The 17,064-nt window shown below is 43.5% G+C and overlaps 1 protein-coding gene across 3 annotated transcripts in view; it reads left to right on the top strand.

Annotated features, from left to right (window-relative positions):
* slc13a4 (solute carrier family 13 member 4) overlaps window positions 1-17,064 on the top strand; it is a 95,453-nt gene that overhangs the window by 63,259 nt on the left and 15,130 nt on the right. For all 3 annotated transcript variants that reach the window (XM_078219963.1, XM_078219964.1, XM_078219965.1), the window contains exons 7-11: window positions 4,262-4,428; window positions 5,289-5,408; window positions 8,619-8,720; window positions 8,814-8,915; window positions 13,012-13,118. In XM_078219963.1, coding sequence (XP_078076089.1) covers window positions 4,262-4,428; window positions 5,289-5,408; window positions 8,619-8,720; window positions 8,814-8,915; window positions 13,012-13,118 — 598 coding nt within the window. The remainder of the gene's footprint in view (window positions 1-4,261; window positions 4,429-5,288; window positions 5,409-8,618; window positions 8,721-8,813; window positions 8,916-13,011; window positions 13,119-17,064) is intronic.

The raw sequence follows: 17,064 nt of genomic DNA, 5'->3' as shown, positions 1-17,064 counted from the left end.
CAGTCACCACCCTCCCCAATCCTCTGCTATAAGTAGGTCTCCAAGATAAAGATTTAGCTCCATATGTCTGAGTCCATCATTCTGAAGTTGTATATCATTGTCAGATCATACCTTCACTATTGCAGTCAAGCTATCGATGTATAAGGAAAATATCTAAGTTATGGAAGTGTTGCAGGGAGGGGACGAAGCTTATCCCTAGCACCAAAGGACTGGTTTATTGGGAAAAAATGAGAAGTGGAGTCTTGCACCTTACGTTTCTAAAACTCCTTGGATCTGGCAATGGGTGAAAATAGACATAGGTGAACAGGTCATGTAGACTATTGACCATTTTATTATCAGCTGTTTGTATGAACCAGCAACCGGCATCAGGACTCACAATCTGTTCAAAACTTCCAATTATTCAAACTCAAATACTTTAATAGATCCAAAAGGTCGAGGCCTTAGTTTAGTATAATGTTTGTTCAGCATCTGCAACTAACCACTGATATGCAGAGTAAACATCCACTGAAGCTGTGTTCTGACTGAATCTGTGCAGTGGGAACATGGAAGAATGGAAACTTATCAGCTGCGGTTTTGACTCAGTTCAGAGTGAATAGACATTGAAGTGGGTCAAATCTGCACCAGACTGAGCTCACTATCTACTGAGTCTGCAGGCTATGTTCTATCATAGAATACAAGATTGGGGCTAGCGCTGCTGCCTCACAGCGCCAGGGACCCGGTTTCGATTCCCGGCTTGGGTCACTGTCTGCGTGGCGTCTGCACGTTCTCCTCGTGTCTGCGTGGGTTTTCTCTGGGTGCTCTGGTTTCCTCCCACAGTCATGCTGGTTAGGTGCATTGGCCATGCTAATTCTCCCTAAGTGTACCCGAACAGGCGCCGGACTGTGCTGACCAGGGAATTTTCACAGTAGCTTCATTGCAGTGTTAATGTAAGCCTACTTCTGACATTAATAAATAAATAAGTGTATGAGGGTAGAAGACACAGGGAGAGAGTAAGATACTGGTGAATGTGGGACAGAAAGGCCTGTGGGGCAAGACATAGTGGCAGGAACTAATGGACAAACATTGTAACTTTGCTATCTGTTTCCACATGTCTTATCTATTATCTGGGGATAGTTATTATTGCCCATATATCGGTTCAGAATAGATAGTCCTTAGATGTTCTTAGATAGAAGAGTTCAAACAAGCTTTGGATTAGTGTTATTAACATCTCTTCTTAAAGCAGTGCTTACTGCAAAAAAACTAACAGACTAACCTTGTAAGTTTTGAATGCATTTTCTCCTATTGCCTGAGTTTCTCTGTTCTGGGAATGCTGTAAAGAAGGACTAGTTTTCTAATATATTGGGTGAACACATTGCAGAACACTTCTGTTCATAGAGTCATGGAGCCATCGATGTTTACAGCATGGAAACAGGCCCTTTGGCCCAACTTGTCTATGCCGCCTTTTTTTTAAACCACTAAGCTAGTCCCAATTGTCTGCATTTGGCCCATATCCCTCTATACCCATCTTACCCATGTAACGATCTAAATGTTTTTTAAAAGGCAAAATAGTACCCGCCTCTACTACTACCTCTGGCAGCTTGTTCCAGACACTCAGCGCCTTCTGTGTGAAAAAAATTGCCCCTCTGGATCCTTTTGTATCTCTTCCCTCTCACCTTAAACCTATGCCCTCCAGTTTTAAACTCCCCTATCTTTGGGAAAAGATGTTGACTATCTAACTGATCTGTGCCCCTCACTACTTTATAGACCTCTATAAGATCACCCCTAAGTCTCCTACGCTCCAGGTAAAAAAGTCACAGTCTATCCATCCGCTCCTTATAACTCAAGCTATCAAGTCCCGATAGCATCCTAGTAAATCTTTCCTGCACTCTTTCTAGTTTAATAATATCCTTTCTATAACAGGGTGACCAGAACTGTACACAGTATTCCAAGTGTGGCCTTACCAATGTCTTGTACAACTTAGCAAGACGTCCCAACTCCAGTTCAGTCCTCAGACATGACCCAGTAGCCTGCCATGTTAATTCTCTGCCTTGGTCACACCATCTCCATCACTGGTCTGCTGCACTGTTACAGTGATGTTTGAGGACCATTAGGCACATTGCAGCCTTTTGGATGAATTTCAGGCCAGAACTCACTTTTGTTTCCTCTTCTTCGCATTTTTCAGTTTTTTTCTTAATTTCATTTTCAGACAGCAGCATGTCTTCTCTGGGCACATAAAATCATAGAATCATAGAAACCCTACAGTGCAGAAAGAGGCCATTTGGCCCATCGAGGCTGCACCGACCACAATCCCACCCAGGCCCTACCCCATATCCCTACATATTTACCCACTAATCCCTCTAACCTACGCATCTCAGGACACTAAGGGGCAATTTTAGCATGGCCAATCAACCTAACCCGCACATCTTTGGACTGTGGGAGGAAACCAGAGCACCCGGAGGAAACCCACGCAGACACGAGGAGAATGTGCAAACTCCACACAGACAGTGACCCGAGCCGTGAATCGAACCCAGGTCCCTGGAGCTATGAAGCAGCAGTGCTAACCACTGTGCTACCGTGCTGCCCATTATGGATGGAATCTTACGGCTGTTCATGCCCACTGCCCACTGCAAACAAGGACAGCTCAGCCAAATCTCTGTTCACTGCAGTGGGACCAGAGAATCCCACTGGCGTGAACGGCCGGAAAATTCCAGCCCTTTTGTTTAGTTGCTTCTTATCTGCCTCATCACCATTCCCTTTGGTCTTGTCGGACTAACTTTTTGTCATTCATTCTCTCCTCACTTCTCCCCTACCACAGATCTTCCTTTTGTCCTTGTCCCACGCATCCCTTGTGCGAAATTTCTTACATCTCAAACTTTTCCAGTTCTGGTTCCTCTCCCAAAACACCTGTTTCTCACTGATGCTGAGTTTTTCCAGCATTTTCTCTTATTTATTTCAGATATCCAGCACTTGCAGTGGTTGCTTTTTAGCTCATTGTCCAGTAATCCAAGAACTAAGCGACTATTTTTATGTATGAATGTTGACAGTGAGGACCCATATTTCCCATTATGTTCCACAGGGAGAGAGGGTGCAAAATGTACTGGATCACCGCCCAGATTTTAGCATGTCAGGATTTCTGCTCAAAGTGAGAGTGGGAGCAGGAAATAGTACATGTGCAAACTTAAGTAAATGAGTCAGTAATAACGAAGTGACAATCTGTGTGATTTTCTGTCAATTGCCTCATAAAACAGCCATGAAAACATGGATGAAGCAAATATGCTTGCTTGCCAGTGTTAGCTGATTAAGGTTAAAGTTCACTTTAAAGGGACCATTGTAATCAGAATGCGATTGCTTGAGTTACCTTTTTGTCTCTCCAGCAGTTTCAGTTGTTCTGTTTAAAGGTGCTGACTCACGCTTTAATCTTTTGAGGAAATGAACCAAGGTTAACAGCGTAATTAGTCAGAGGTCAGAATTCCTGTCCCACTAAACCTCAGTTAGTGGATGAGGACGAGAGGAAAATCCAGCTGAGTTTTGTCTGGCTTTTGACCATGGAGGCCATGTAGAATCATGGAATTCTACAGTGCAAAAAGAGGCCATTCGGCCCATTGAGTCTGCACCGACCACAATCCCACCCAGGCCATATCCCCGTAACCCCATGCTTGATGCCACCTTGATCTTTCCTCACACTAAAAATATTCTCAAAGTGGAGACTAGGTAGATTCTCAATATCCAGGATTCCTGTGACAACTGTAGTCTTAAGATACTCCATCTGATATTATCTAAATATGAAGAAGCAGGGATTGAACCTGAAACCTTCCTGATCTGTTGGGTCGCACTGCGTGCTCATTTTAACATCATAAAAGCCTTATGCCTTTTGTCTACTGCACCGTTAGGAATTCCCTTTACCACACACAAACATGTCAATTATAAGCAATGCTTAGAGTGGTACAATTTTCTCTTGCTTTCCATCCCCTAGACCTCCTGACCAGATCTGCTGATGATGGGAATAAAAGTGTGGTAATGTGGCTCCTTGAAGGGGTCATCCTTTGAGGGCCACGTTTTTGGGCTTTATTACTGATCACCTCCTGTGAAATTGCTGTGTATGAAGATTGGATGAGGACAAGGATGGCCTTCTCTATGATGCCATGCACCGATGGAGCAGTTTGCCGACGCTCATGCATAATGGCTCACGCCAAATTATGACGGACATGATATTTATTGGCAGGATAGGCTGGTTTAATATCTCCCTGTTACTTTCATGCTATTGCTCCTTGATTTTCTATAGAACCAGATTGCGCACAGTAAAGAATACAGCAGTAAATACAAAACCAAGCATGACCACATGATCTGCAAGTGTCTGTCACTGAGCATCACGTATGCTGCCACAATTGGAGGCCTCATGACAATCACGGGAACCTCAACCAACCTCATCTTTGCTGAACAATTCAACAAGTAAGATCATCCATTCTTAAGCTGCTTGGCCTGTCAGATTGACACAAGAATAAACTTTTCCTGCAGAACTATATAAGGATGTTATTTCCCTGAAAGTGGTACAGACTTGAACAGCAATGAAGATTCCAACTATCAATAATATATGTTATGGGCATAGGTTGAGTTTGTCATGCTTGTTTCATTTGGGAAAGAGATATTTATAAAATCTAATTGAAGTCTACAAGATAATAAAGGAAATTGACAACTTTTGCCACCAGGGTGGCACAGTGGTTAGCTCTGCTGCCTCACAGCGCCAGGGACCTGGATTCAATTCCGATCTCGGGTGATTGGGCTCAGCCAAGGTAACAGTTGCAATATAACAAATGACCCATTTGTGTGGAGTTTGCACATTCTCCCCGTGTCTGCGTGGAGTTCCTCTGGGTGCTCCGGTTTCCTCCCACGTTCCAAAGGTGTCCGGGTTAAGTTGATTGGGCATGATAAAGTGCCCCTTAGTGTCAGGGGGATTAGCAGGGTAAATATGTGGGGCTACAGGGATAGGGCCTGGGTGGGATTATTGTCGATGCAGACTCAATGGGCCAAATGGCCTCCTTCTGCACTGTCGGGATTCTATGAACATTGATCAAATTGTTCTCTTGGGTAAAGGGTTCAGGGCATATGTCAGGGGACACAGGTTAAAAATTAGGAAGGTAGGAATGAGAAGGGAGGTTAGGTGGAATAATTTGATTGCTACATGTGTACTCAATGCCTTGCTATTCTAAGTTCCTGGTGAAATCAGTGCCAGCATCTAGTGCTAAACTATCTGCTATTGGTTACTGCCAGCCTTTAATTTTGCCTGATATCTGCCTGTTTGTATTTAACAGTCGCTACCCAGATTCACGATCCATCAACTTTGGAACCTGGTTTGTTTTTAGTTTTCCTATTGCCATCATCATGTTGGTGCTAACCTGGATATGGATGCATTGGCTCTTCCTGGGATGCAAGTAAGTATGGAGTTGAAACCACTAAACCAATGGCCTCCTGCATTAGCACTGTGTAAGAGTTGATTTTCGGAGTCCTTGAACACAGCAAGATACATCATTAGTGTTGGTTTGTGAGTTTCATCAATCTGCCTGCATGTGATAAATCAGAAAAATCTACCCCATTGCAGCACTGGTGTAGCAAGTGTTTGTTCCACCATCCAATGACAGAGTATAATGTTTTATTGACTCCCTTAGTAAGAAAGAAGGAATCTAATCTGCCTATTAATTGTGTTCTGTTTTCTATAATGTTCTACACTCTACAATACACTGTTTAGCACAACATGGTGCCAACTAAAGCATTTTGTTCCTGTAATGCAGCCTTTTACAGGTTGCAAATGAAGGCTGGTACTGGATTCGTGTTGGTAAGCAATCTTCACATTCCATCGTCAACCTGCCAACACAAGCAAGATTCAACCCAAGTACACAAATTTGTGACTTGCACCAATGGCAGATAGCAAAATATGTGACAGTGTGAGATTTTCTTTTTCTCTGAGTTGGGAACAGCCCAGCACTATATTTTAGGAGTTTGCAGTCCTCTTGGGGAGGCTTGCATGCTCGGAACATGAATTGGAATTTTTTGAGTAACTATCCATGAATTCACAACCATTTCCCAACCATTTATTTCAATAATTGGAAAATTATGAGCAATCTGAGCCAAAACTACTGATTTGAACTCCTGGTGGGTTAAGTCTTCACACAGCCCACCAACGCCTCTACTTTCTCAGAAGACTAAGGGAATTTGGCATGTCAGCTACGACACTCACCAACTTTTACAGATGCACCATAGGAAGCATTCTTTCTCATTGTATCACAGCTTGGTATGGCTCCTGCTCTGCCCAAGACCGCAAGAAACTACAAAGGGTCGTGAATGAAGCCCAATCCATCACGCAAACCAGCCTCCCGTCCATTGACTCTGTCTACACTTCCCGCTGCCTCGGCAAAGCAGCCAGCACAATTAAGGATCCCACGCACCCCGGACATTCTCTGTTCCACCTTCTTCCATCGGGAAAAAATACAAAAGTCTGAGGTCACATACCAACCGTCTCAAGAACAGTTTCTTCCCTGCTGCTGCTGGACTTTTGAATGGACTTACCTTGCATTAAGTTGATCTTTCTCTACACCCGAGCTATGACTGTAACACTACATTCTGCACTCTCTCGTTTCCTTCTCTATGAATGGTATGTTTTGTCTGTATAGCGCTGAAGAAACAATACTTTCCACTGTTAGTTAATACATGAGCCAATAATAAATCAAATCAAATCAAATAGGGGCAGAATTTTACGAGAATGATTCTAAGTGTCTAGCCAGCATGAAAATGGGAGAGTTCCTGATCCGCTTATTGGACAAGTTTTCACATCCAATCTGATGCACTTAATCATTGAAAAAATGGTGTAGACTTTCTAGCTGCTTCAGGTAGCGAGCTGGACTTAATTCACCAGCCAACCTGTAGAGGGAGCTACTGCACATGTGCAAACCTCTGATTCTGCTCAATAGCAACAGCAGAGATCTGACAGACAGACAGAGAGTTCTCAGGCCCCTGCTGCTGAAGCTAGTCTGAACACAGTCCCCCCCACTGCAACCGCAGGCCCGAGGCCGACCAAGAGCCCCACAATGCGTGGGCATCTAGCCCCTGCCGCCTCCCAGACCGATCGTGCTCCCCCTCCCCCCAATCCGATCCTTTTGCAAAGTGACAGCAGGCCCCCTGTCCTCCCCGATCCGGCTGCCCCTTCATGCCCTGCCAAGGTGCCCACTGGACATTGCCCATCTGCCAGGCTGGCAGTGCCAAGGTGACAGGCTGGCACTGCCCAAGGGGTACCCCCCCCCTTGCTCTCGGCCTCCCCAGGGAGCCTCAATGGCCTTCAGTTCCACCAGCGAGGCCAACACATCTGTTCCCCGTTCATGGGGAGCAGGCGTTTCCCTCGGCAGCAAGAATCTCTCCCAACGAGGCCTTAAAGGCAGGTGAGCCTGGACGATTGAGTGCCAGGCTCGCTAAACACATGTAAATTCAAATTTTAAAATATATTTAAATAAATTATTCAGCCCCTCACCCATTTCCAACGAGAGGCTGACCTTGCCGGAATTCCAGCTCTCATAAAATCGCAAGAGCCGAGAAATCAGGTGTGATCCTGATGTAAGATTCCGCCCCAGGAGTGCAAACTCAAATCATTACCTTCTAAATGTCACTACATCTGTGTTTTGTAGAATCCAAACATATCTTAAATACACTTATTTATCATAGAATCCCTACAGTGCAGAAGGGAGGCCACTCAGCCCTTCAAGCCAGCACCGACAACAATCCCACCCATGCCCAACCCCGTAACCCTACATATTTATCCTGCTAATCCCCCTGACACAAACGGACAATTCAGCATGGCCAATCCACCTCACCCGCACCTCAATGGATTGTGGGAGGAAACCGGAGCACCCGGAGGAAACCCACGCAGACACGGGGAGAACGTGCAAACTCTACACAGACAGTGACCCAAGCCGGGAATCAAACCCGGGTCCCTGGCGCTGAGAGGCAGCAGTGCTAACCACTGTCGCCCTTAGTATTTCACCCAGGCCAAGGCGTTTGAGACAGTGTCCTAAAAATAACAGGGTTGCTACAAAACAATCTGTTATCTGTCATTGACAGAGGAATGGAAGATGGTTTTATTTTGAGAAGTAAGATAATAATGTGAGAAGGATATCATGAACTAACATTCAGCAGGAGGAGGATTTATTGTTTCAGGCATCCATTGTTGAAAATCATCACACATTATGGGGTGTGAATTGCCAGTCTGTTTGGATCATTGTAGATCAGGGACTTAATCTTCCTAGTACGTTTTGGGAAACTTGCCCAGCACAAATTTCCCAAAACACATATCATATAATCCAGGAGCTTTTAGATTTTCAATCCATTGAAAAGCAGCCAAGATTTTTTGATACACGTTGGCGCTTGAGAAGATTCCTCACTGTTGAGAAGGAAGACTTATGCCATAGTGGGAGATAATTTTTAAATGCCATAAGGACTTAGGACAAATGTTTCAATGCAATTGTGTCTCTCCCACAAGCATCCACATTCTACACACAATGCTTCTACTTAAATGGGGTAACGGTTTTCCATCAGTCAGAACAAAGAGATTGTACACCCTGCTTCATTACAATACCTATATCAATCTTTCATTTCAGTTTTAAGGAAACATGTTCTCTTAGTAAAAAGAGGAAGACAAAACGTGAGGAAATGTCTGAAAGGAGAATTCAAGAGGAGTACGAAAAATTGGGGCCATTCAGGTATGAGGGTCTGCTTCTTCCCGACTGTTAGAAAATTTAGAGGATATACAACTTACAACTTTCTTGAATTCTCTTTCATTTTTAATTTTTCAGCTATCCAGAAATGGTGACTGGAATTTTCTTTGTGCTGATGACATTATTATGGTTTACCCGGGAACCAGGATTTGTTCCAGGATGGACATCGCTCTTTGAGAGGTAAATCCAACATTCCAGCATTCCGGTAACCCTCTTATCCCGGGGCCTGACCGTCATTATCAACACACAGGTCCTGTTAACCAGTCCCATCTAAAAGACTGATCTATCACCCAGTCCCACCACAACACTGATCATTCGCCCAGTCGCATCACCCACAACACTAATTAATTGTGTTTGACAAATTTAAAAACAGACAAATTTGGGGCAGGAGAAGGCTATCAGCCTCTCTGACCTGCTCTGCCATTCAGTGAGATCATGGCTGATCCAATTGTGGCCTCAACTCCATATTCTGCCTGTCCACATTAACCTTTATTTATTGAGGATGTAACAAGCAGGGTGGATAAAGGGGAACCAGTAGATGTCGTGTATATGGATTTCCAAAAGGCATTTGATAAAGTGCCACACGAGATAAGATCACGTGATTTTGGTGTGATATCTTAGCATGCATAGTGGATTGACTAACTAACAGGAAACAGAGAATCGGGATAATTGGGTCATTTTCAGGTTGGCAATAATTAGTGGAGTGCCCCAGGGATTGGTGCTGAGACTTCAACTCTTTACAATTTATGTTAATGACGTGGAGGAAGACACCAATTGTATTTCCGATTGCCAGATTTGCTGACAATACAAAGATGGGTAGGAAACCAAGTTCTGAGGAGGACAGAAAGCATCTGCTAAGGGATATAGACAAGATTAATGAATTGACAAATTTGGCCGATGGAGTATAGTGTGGGAATTTTCTGTTATCTGGCACCGTATCAATTGGCACTCTCTGATACCCGGAGCTGCTGTAATTTGTCTGTTGACTGGAGATGTCTCTCATCCCTCAGAAGCTGAAGTTAACACTTGTTGCTGAGTGGTTATGTTCACTGTTCCTTGTTAATCCCATTCCTTATGCTAATAATTGTGAAATTCATGGGGAGCGGTTATTGGCGGTCTGTCATCGCTCCAGTCTCAGCCTCACACTGTCCTCTCGCGAGGAGCAACAAGCTTTCTAAAATTCAAGCAACTTCGGCTGAGGGTTTTTGAGTGGACTATCGACATGGCGACATATCAGGGAGGGGGGCAAGTTACCGGGATTCTTTGTACCAGGAGGCAGCCGCACCTCTTAGGGCAGGGGGTCTTCTGATTTGGTCAGTGGTCAGGGACAGGAGAGTGTGACTGCAAGTGATGTAGGTAAGGGGAGTCAGAGGACAGGAGCACAGAAGCCTCAGCCTTTACAATTGTCCAACAGTTTAGAGATTTCTTTTCAGCTTGTTTCGATGAGAGGGAGGGCTGCAAGGTAGATGATCTAACTGCCCAGCAAGACTCAAAAGATTAATGAGGTAAAAGATAGACTTTGAGAGCAAGCTAGCTATAAATATAGCATATAAAAATATAAAAACAAGTAGTAAGAGTTTTTATAAATATTTAAAAAGAAAAGAGTTAACAAAATGAGCATTTGTCGTATGGAAAGTGAGTCACCAGAGAATTGGTAAATTGTTGGAGCTGACAGGTGATAAAAGCTCAAGTCCTGATGGACTTCATCCTAGGGTCTTAAAATAAGTATCTATGGAGATAGTTGATGCATTGGTATTAATTTTCCAAAACTTCTTAGATTCGGGGAAGGTCCCATTTGATTGGAAGATAGCAAATGTAACTCCATTATTCAAAAAGGGAGGGAGACAGAAAGTGGGAAACCAAAGGCCAGTTAGCCTATATCTTTCATAGGTATCTGTCATAGGAAAAATGTTAGAAGCTATTATTTAAAAGGTTATAGCAGGGCACTTGGATAAGCTCAAGATAATCAGGCAGAGTCAACAGGGTTGTATGCAAGGGAAATCATGTTTAACCAACTTATTGGAGTTCTTTGAGGAAGCAACCTATGCTGTGGATAAAGGGGAGCCATGATGTGGAGATGCTGGCATTGGACTGGGGTGGGCACAGTAAGAAGTCTCACAACACCAGGTTAAAGTCCAGTAGGTTTATTTGGTATCACGAGCTTTCGGAGCACTGCTCCTTCATCAGGTGAGACTCACCTGATGAAGGAGCAGCACTCCAAAAGCTTGTGATACCAAATAAACCTATTAGACTTTAACCTGGTGTTGTGAGACTTCTTTCTGTGGATAAAGGGGAACCAGTGGATATATTACATTTACATTTCCAGAAGGCATTTAACAAAGTACCACATCAAAGATAAATACAGAAAATAAAAGCTCAAGCTATAGGGGGCTAACAGGAAGCAGAGAGTAGGCATAAATGGATAATTTTCAGGTTGGCAAAATGCAATGAGTGGTGTGCCACACTGACCAGTGTTGGGCCTTCAACTGTTTACAATTTATATAAATGACTTAAATGATGGATTGAAGGGATAGTTACCAAATTTTCTGTAGACACTAAGATAAGTGGGAAAATAAGTTGTGAAGAGGACGTAAGGAGGTTGCAAAAATATATAGATAGGTTAAATGAATGGTCAAAATGGCCAATGGAGTATAATGTTGGAAAATATGAAACTGTCCGTTTTGGCAGGAAGAATAAAGAGAAGCACATTATCTAAATGGTGAGAGATTCTGAGGTGCAGAGGGATCTGGGTGCCTAGTACATGATTCACAAAAGGAGAGTATGCAGTTACAGCAAGTGTTAGGAAAGCTAATAGATTATTACTATTTATTACAAGGGGAATTGAATACAAAGGTGTACAAAAGGTTATGCTGAAGGGCCACATGGGACCACATTTAGAGTACTGTGTACAATATTGATCACCTTATTTAAGGAAGGATGAAAATACATTGGAAGATGTTCTGAGAGGGTTTACTAAACTAATACCTGAAATGGGTAGGGTGTCTTATGAGAAAAGGTTGAACAGACTAGACTTGTCTACACTGGAGTTTAGAAGAGTAAGAGGCGACTTGATTGAAACATATTAGATCCTGAGGGGTTTTGACAGAGAGGATGTGAAGTGGATGTTTCCTCTTGTGGGAGAATCTAGAACTAGGGGTCACTGGTTAAAAACTAGTGGTCACCCATTTAAAGTGGAGATGAGGCAAAAGATTTTCATTCAGAGGGTCATGAGTCTTTGGAATGCTCTTTCTGAAAAGGCGGTGGAAGCAGAGTCCTTGAATATTTTTAAGGTACAGGTGAATAGATTCTTGGTAAGCAAAGGGGGTGATAGGTTACCAGGGGTAGGTGGGATGCAGATTTGAGGTTACTGTCAGATCAGCCATGATCTTATTAAATGGCAAAACAAGATTGAGGAGCTGAATGGCCTACTCCTACTCCTTGTTTGTAGGTTTATACGATTGGATGAAAATGCAGAACCCACTTATATCTTAATTGATTAGCATTTTTGATCCACCCATTCAGGGAACATGCCGGATAACTGAAATTTTATTGAACTTGCATTGAAATCAGTGCAGAGAAGGTTCATTAGGTTGATTCCTGGGATGAGGGCATTAATTTATGATGAAAGGATGAGCAGGTTAGGGCTTACCTCATTGTTTTTGGAAGAATGAGAGGTGACCTTAGTGAAGTGAAGATTCTGAGGGGCTTTGATGGAGTAATTGTTGAGAGGGTGTTTCCTTTTGTGGAGAGCACAGTATCTGGAGCCACAGTTGAAAAATAAGGGGTTTCCTGATGAAGATGAGGAGGAATTTCTATGCTCAGGGGGTCATTAATCTTTGGAATTCTCCACCCCAGAAATCAGAGTAAGCTGGGTTTTTGGATATATTCAAGAGATTTTGGATGTACAGGAATCAAATGCTATGGGAGGGCGGAAGGAAGGGGTGTTGGGGAAGGTAGTAAAGTGGAGTTGAGGCCACAATCGGAATGGCCATGATCTTATTGAATGATGGAGCAGGCTCAAGGGGTTGAATACCCTACTCCTGCTCTTAATTCTTATGTTTTTATATTCATCCACTCAGTCCCACTCCCGCTCTGATCCAACCAACAATTCTGACTCCACCCCAACTTTCTGCGTTTATGAGTTAAATGAGTTGGGACTCAAAATTTTATCTCATTTTATGGTCATGAGAAAGCACTGACCGACACTGATGTACCTGAAATCGGTAAAATACCTTTAACAAAGTGTTCTCTGATTATTAATCCCTGTGTCTTTCAGGAAAGGCTACAGGACAGATGCCACTGTTTCCATCTTCCTAGGATTTCTTCTATTCTTGATTCCTGCTAAGAAACCATCGTTCCCGTGTTTTGGAAAAATAAGCAATGGTGAGTTCTGATGGCTGCGCTGCTGGCTTCTTTACAGTCCTCATGCTTTTTTCTCTCTTTCATAGCCTAGGCATACAGAGGCTAATCAATAGATTATGTTATGCCTTTGTTAAGACCAGATAACTGAGGGAGCCCTAATGGCTCAATAGCTAAATGCGGACATGATAGTCCAAGATCTCTGTTGTGATCTTCAGCTGAATTAACTCAGTCTTAAGTAAGCCCCAATTCTTGAACCTGCCTCACAAGGGATTAGGTGGAGGAGTTAACTGTTTGCTATGATCATTAATAAAGGCAAAAGAGAAACAACAGCATAAGATCTCTTCTCATTCATTCATCTCATCCTCCAAGTAGGGCAAAAAAATGGACTAACAGAATAGTACCTGATATTCTTATTAGTGATATCGGTCATGGGGATGGAGAGGGTGATACTATTCATGGAGATAGGGAGAGTGATACAAATCATGGAGATAGGGAGAGTGATACGAATCATGGAGATAGGGAGAGTGACACTAGTCATAGAGATAGAGAGACTCGTACTAAAAAGTTTATTTATTAGTCACAAGTAGGGTTACATTAACACTGCAATGAAGTTACTGTGAAAATCCCCTAGTCGCCACACTCCAGCGCCTGTTCGAGTACACTGAGGGAGAATTTAGCATGGCCAGGGCACCTAACCAGCACATCTTTGGACTGTGGGATGAAACCGAAGCACCCGGATGAAACCCACACAGACTCGGGGAGAACGTGCAGACTCCACACAGACAGTGACCCGAGGCCGGGAATTGAACCCAGGTCCCTGGCGCTGTGAGGCAGCAGTGCTAACCACGATGCCGCCTCAGGGATGGAGAGAGTGATCCTAGTCTTGCTCTCATGCAGTGACACTAAAAGGCATTGGTGCTGGTAGGAGACTAGGCATTCCAAATTAAACAGGCCTGTTCTGCTATTTGGTGTTCAGGAAAAATTATTTGTGCACCTCCCCTTAAATCATGGCAGCTGAACCACTATTTTCAGCAGCTATTGCTCTAGCCAAAGGAGTGATAATAGGAATAAACCATTAAACACATCCCTCTATAATCTAAAGAACACAACAGAGGTTTGAAAACATACTTTGTCCATGCATTGAGGATTGTTTGATTGCAAAAGAGCAAGTGATTCTGTGACTAGACAACCAGCGTGCTGAGTTCCTGATGTCTTTGTAAGCTTTACAGGTACACCAGCATAGTTATTATTTTACTGAAGCACTAATCCAGTAACATGGACTAATGATTCACCCTCATGAATTCAAATCCTACCACAGCAGCTGGAGAATTTAGAGTCATCTGGTTAAATTAATCTGGAATAAAAAGCTGGTATCCATGAACATGAAACTGCTGGATTGTCATCAAAATCCTTCTGGTTCACTCGTGTCCTTGAGGGAAGGATATTTGCTGTTATTGTTAACATACTCACTTGTTATTTGGAGTCTGATTTGTTTAAGTGCAAGATGCCTCTAAAACCTTTAGTTTGGTTATCTACATGGAGAGGAAGACCCATCTTTACATTGAGGATACCCTCCACTATATTGGGTGGCACTATGACCGTGCTAAATAGGATAGATTCAGAACAGATCTAGCAGCTCAAACCCCACACCCAAGAGGTGCTGTGAGTCATCAGTAACAGCAGAATTGTATCCAACCACAATCTGTAACCTCATGGCCCACCATACCCCCACTCTACCATTACTGGGGATTTGAGCAGTATATAGAAATATTTTCATTTATTCAAGGGATGTGGGCTTTGCTGGCTAGGCCAGTATTTACCGCCTATCTCTAATTGTCCTTGAGACGGTGGTGAACAGCCTTCTTGAACCGCTGCAGTCCATGTTGTGTCAGTACACCCACAGGGCTGTTAGAGAGGGGTTTCCAGGATTTTTACATAGCAACAGTGAAGGAATGGTGACAAGTTTTGGTCATAATGGTGAGTGGCTTGGAAGGGAACTTCCAGTGTGATGTTGACCAAGGCAGGGCAGTGGATGTTGTATACATGGACTTTAGTAAAGCCTTCGATAAGGTTCCTCATGACAGGCTGATACTGAAGGTGAAGTCATATGGGATCTGAGGTGAGCTGGTAAGATGGATACAAAACTGGCTTTGGCATAGAACGCAGAGAGTAGCAGTGGAAGGGTACTTTTCTAACTGGAGCTCTGTGACAAGCAGTGATCCACAAAGATCTATGCTGGGGCCTCTGTTGTTTGTAATATATACATGATTTGGAGGAAAATGTAGATGGTCTGGTTAGTAAATTTGCAGATGATACAAAAATTGGGTGAGTAGCAGATAGTGAGGAGGATATAGCAAGATATAAATTGGTTGGGCCGAAAGATGGCCAATGGAATTTACCGCAGAAACGATTTGGAAGGTCTACCGCAGAAGGGAAGTATACAGTAAATGGTAAACCCTTAGAAATATTAGCATACAGAGGGATCTAGGCATGCAGATCCACAGTTCCTTGAAGGTGGCAACTCAGGTGGACAAGGTGGTCAAGAAGGCATATGGCATGCTGGCCTTCAGGCTAGAAATCGGCTGCAAACCCAATATTTGCCTTGCCCGCTATCTTACTGGCTCACCCCACCCAGACCGACGGGGTGAGATGGGAAAATTGCCCCCTTGGTCATTTTATTTGATCGGGGATGTAATTGTATTAGACGCAGTTCGGAGAAGGTTCACTTGACTCATTTATGGGATGAAATGCTTACCTTATGAAGAAAGACTGAACAGGTTAAGCCAGAACCATTGGAGTTTAGAAGAATGAGAATCTTATATTCAAACATATAAGATTCAGAGGGGGCTTGATAAGGTGGATACCAAGAGGACAATTCCTCTTGTGAGGGAGACTACAACTAGGGACACAATTTAAGAATAAGAAGTCTCTCTTTTAAGACAGACTTGAGAAGAATGTTTGTTCTCAGAGGGCCGTTAGTCTGTGGAATCTCTTTTTGAGAAACTAATGCGAGCTGGGACATTAGATTTATTCAAGGAAGAGTTAGATAGATTTTTGATCAACAAAGGAGTCAAGGGTTATCGGGGGCAAACAGAAAAGTGGAGTAGACACCGCAACCTGATCAACCATGATCTTATCGAATGGCTAAGCTGGCTGAAAGGGCCAAATGGCCTACTCCTGCTCCTAAATCCTATGTTCCTGTGACTGGAATAAGGAGTACCTAAAAAATAAGTTGCAACCTGGTGAAGCTACAAGATTGGACAACAGGCAAGTTATTAACAAAGGCAGCATACAAACAACAGAGCTAAGCAACCCCATAACTAACTGATGCTGTCCTGCTACCTCCCAAACATGAATGTCGGTCGGTAATTAACCTATTTGGAGAAGAAGGGCCCATGGACACCCCATTCCCAATGACGGTGGTGTCCAGAAAATCCGTGCAAACAGAAGGCTGAAATATCTCCACTTTCATCCAAAAATACCAAGTGGATGATTCATCTCAGCTTTCTCCTGAGGATCCCACCACCACAGCAGTCTTCAGCAAATTCAATTCGCTTTACACTATATGAGGAAATGGCTGAGTGTACTGGGTACAGCAAAGGCTATGGCCCTCCACAGCAATATAGCTGCTGTGCTGAAGACTTGTGATCCAGAACCAGTTATGCCTCTGGCCAAGTTGTTCCAGTACAGCTAACACTGGTATCCAAAATGAAAAATTTCCCTCCCCATGGAGAGCAGGAAAAATCCAATCTGGACTATTACCACCTAACCAATCTGCACTCAGTCAGGCAAGCGGGTCATTGAGAGTGCTGTCGAGCAGCCATTCCCCATGACTAATCTGCTCAGGATGCCCAGTTTGGGTTCCGCTCGGAGTACTGAACTCTCATTATAGCCTTGGTTTGAACATGGGCAAAAGGGCTGAATTCCAGAGCTGAGCTGAGATTGACTTCTCCTTGACATCAGGGTA

The sequence above is a fragment of the Mustelus asterias genome, chromosome 9 (genome assembly GCF_964213995.1).
Source record: "Mustelus asterias chromosome 9, sMusAst1.hap1.1, whole genome shotgun sequence".
Classification (NCBI taxonomy): Eukaryota; Metazoa; Chordata; class Chondrichthyes; order Carcharhiniformes; family Triakidae; genus Mustelus; species Mustelus asterias.
Note: the sequence above shows the minus strand (reverse complement) of the source record. Positions and strands in the feature narration are given on the sequence as shown.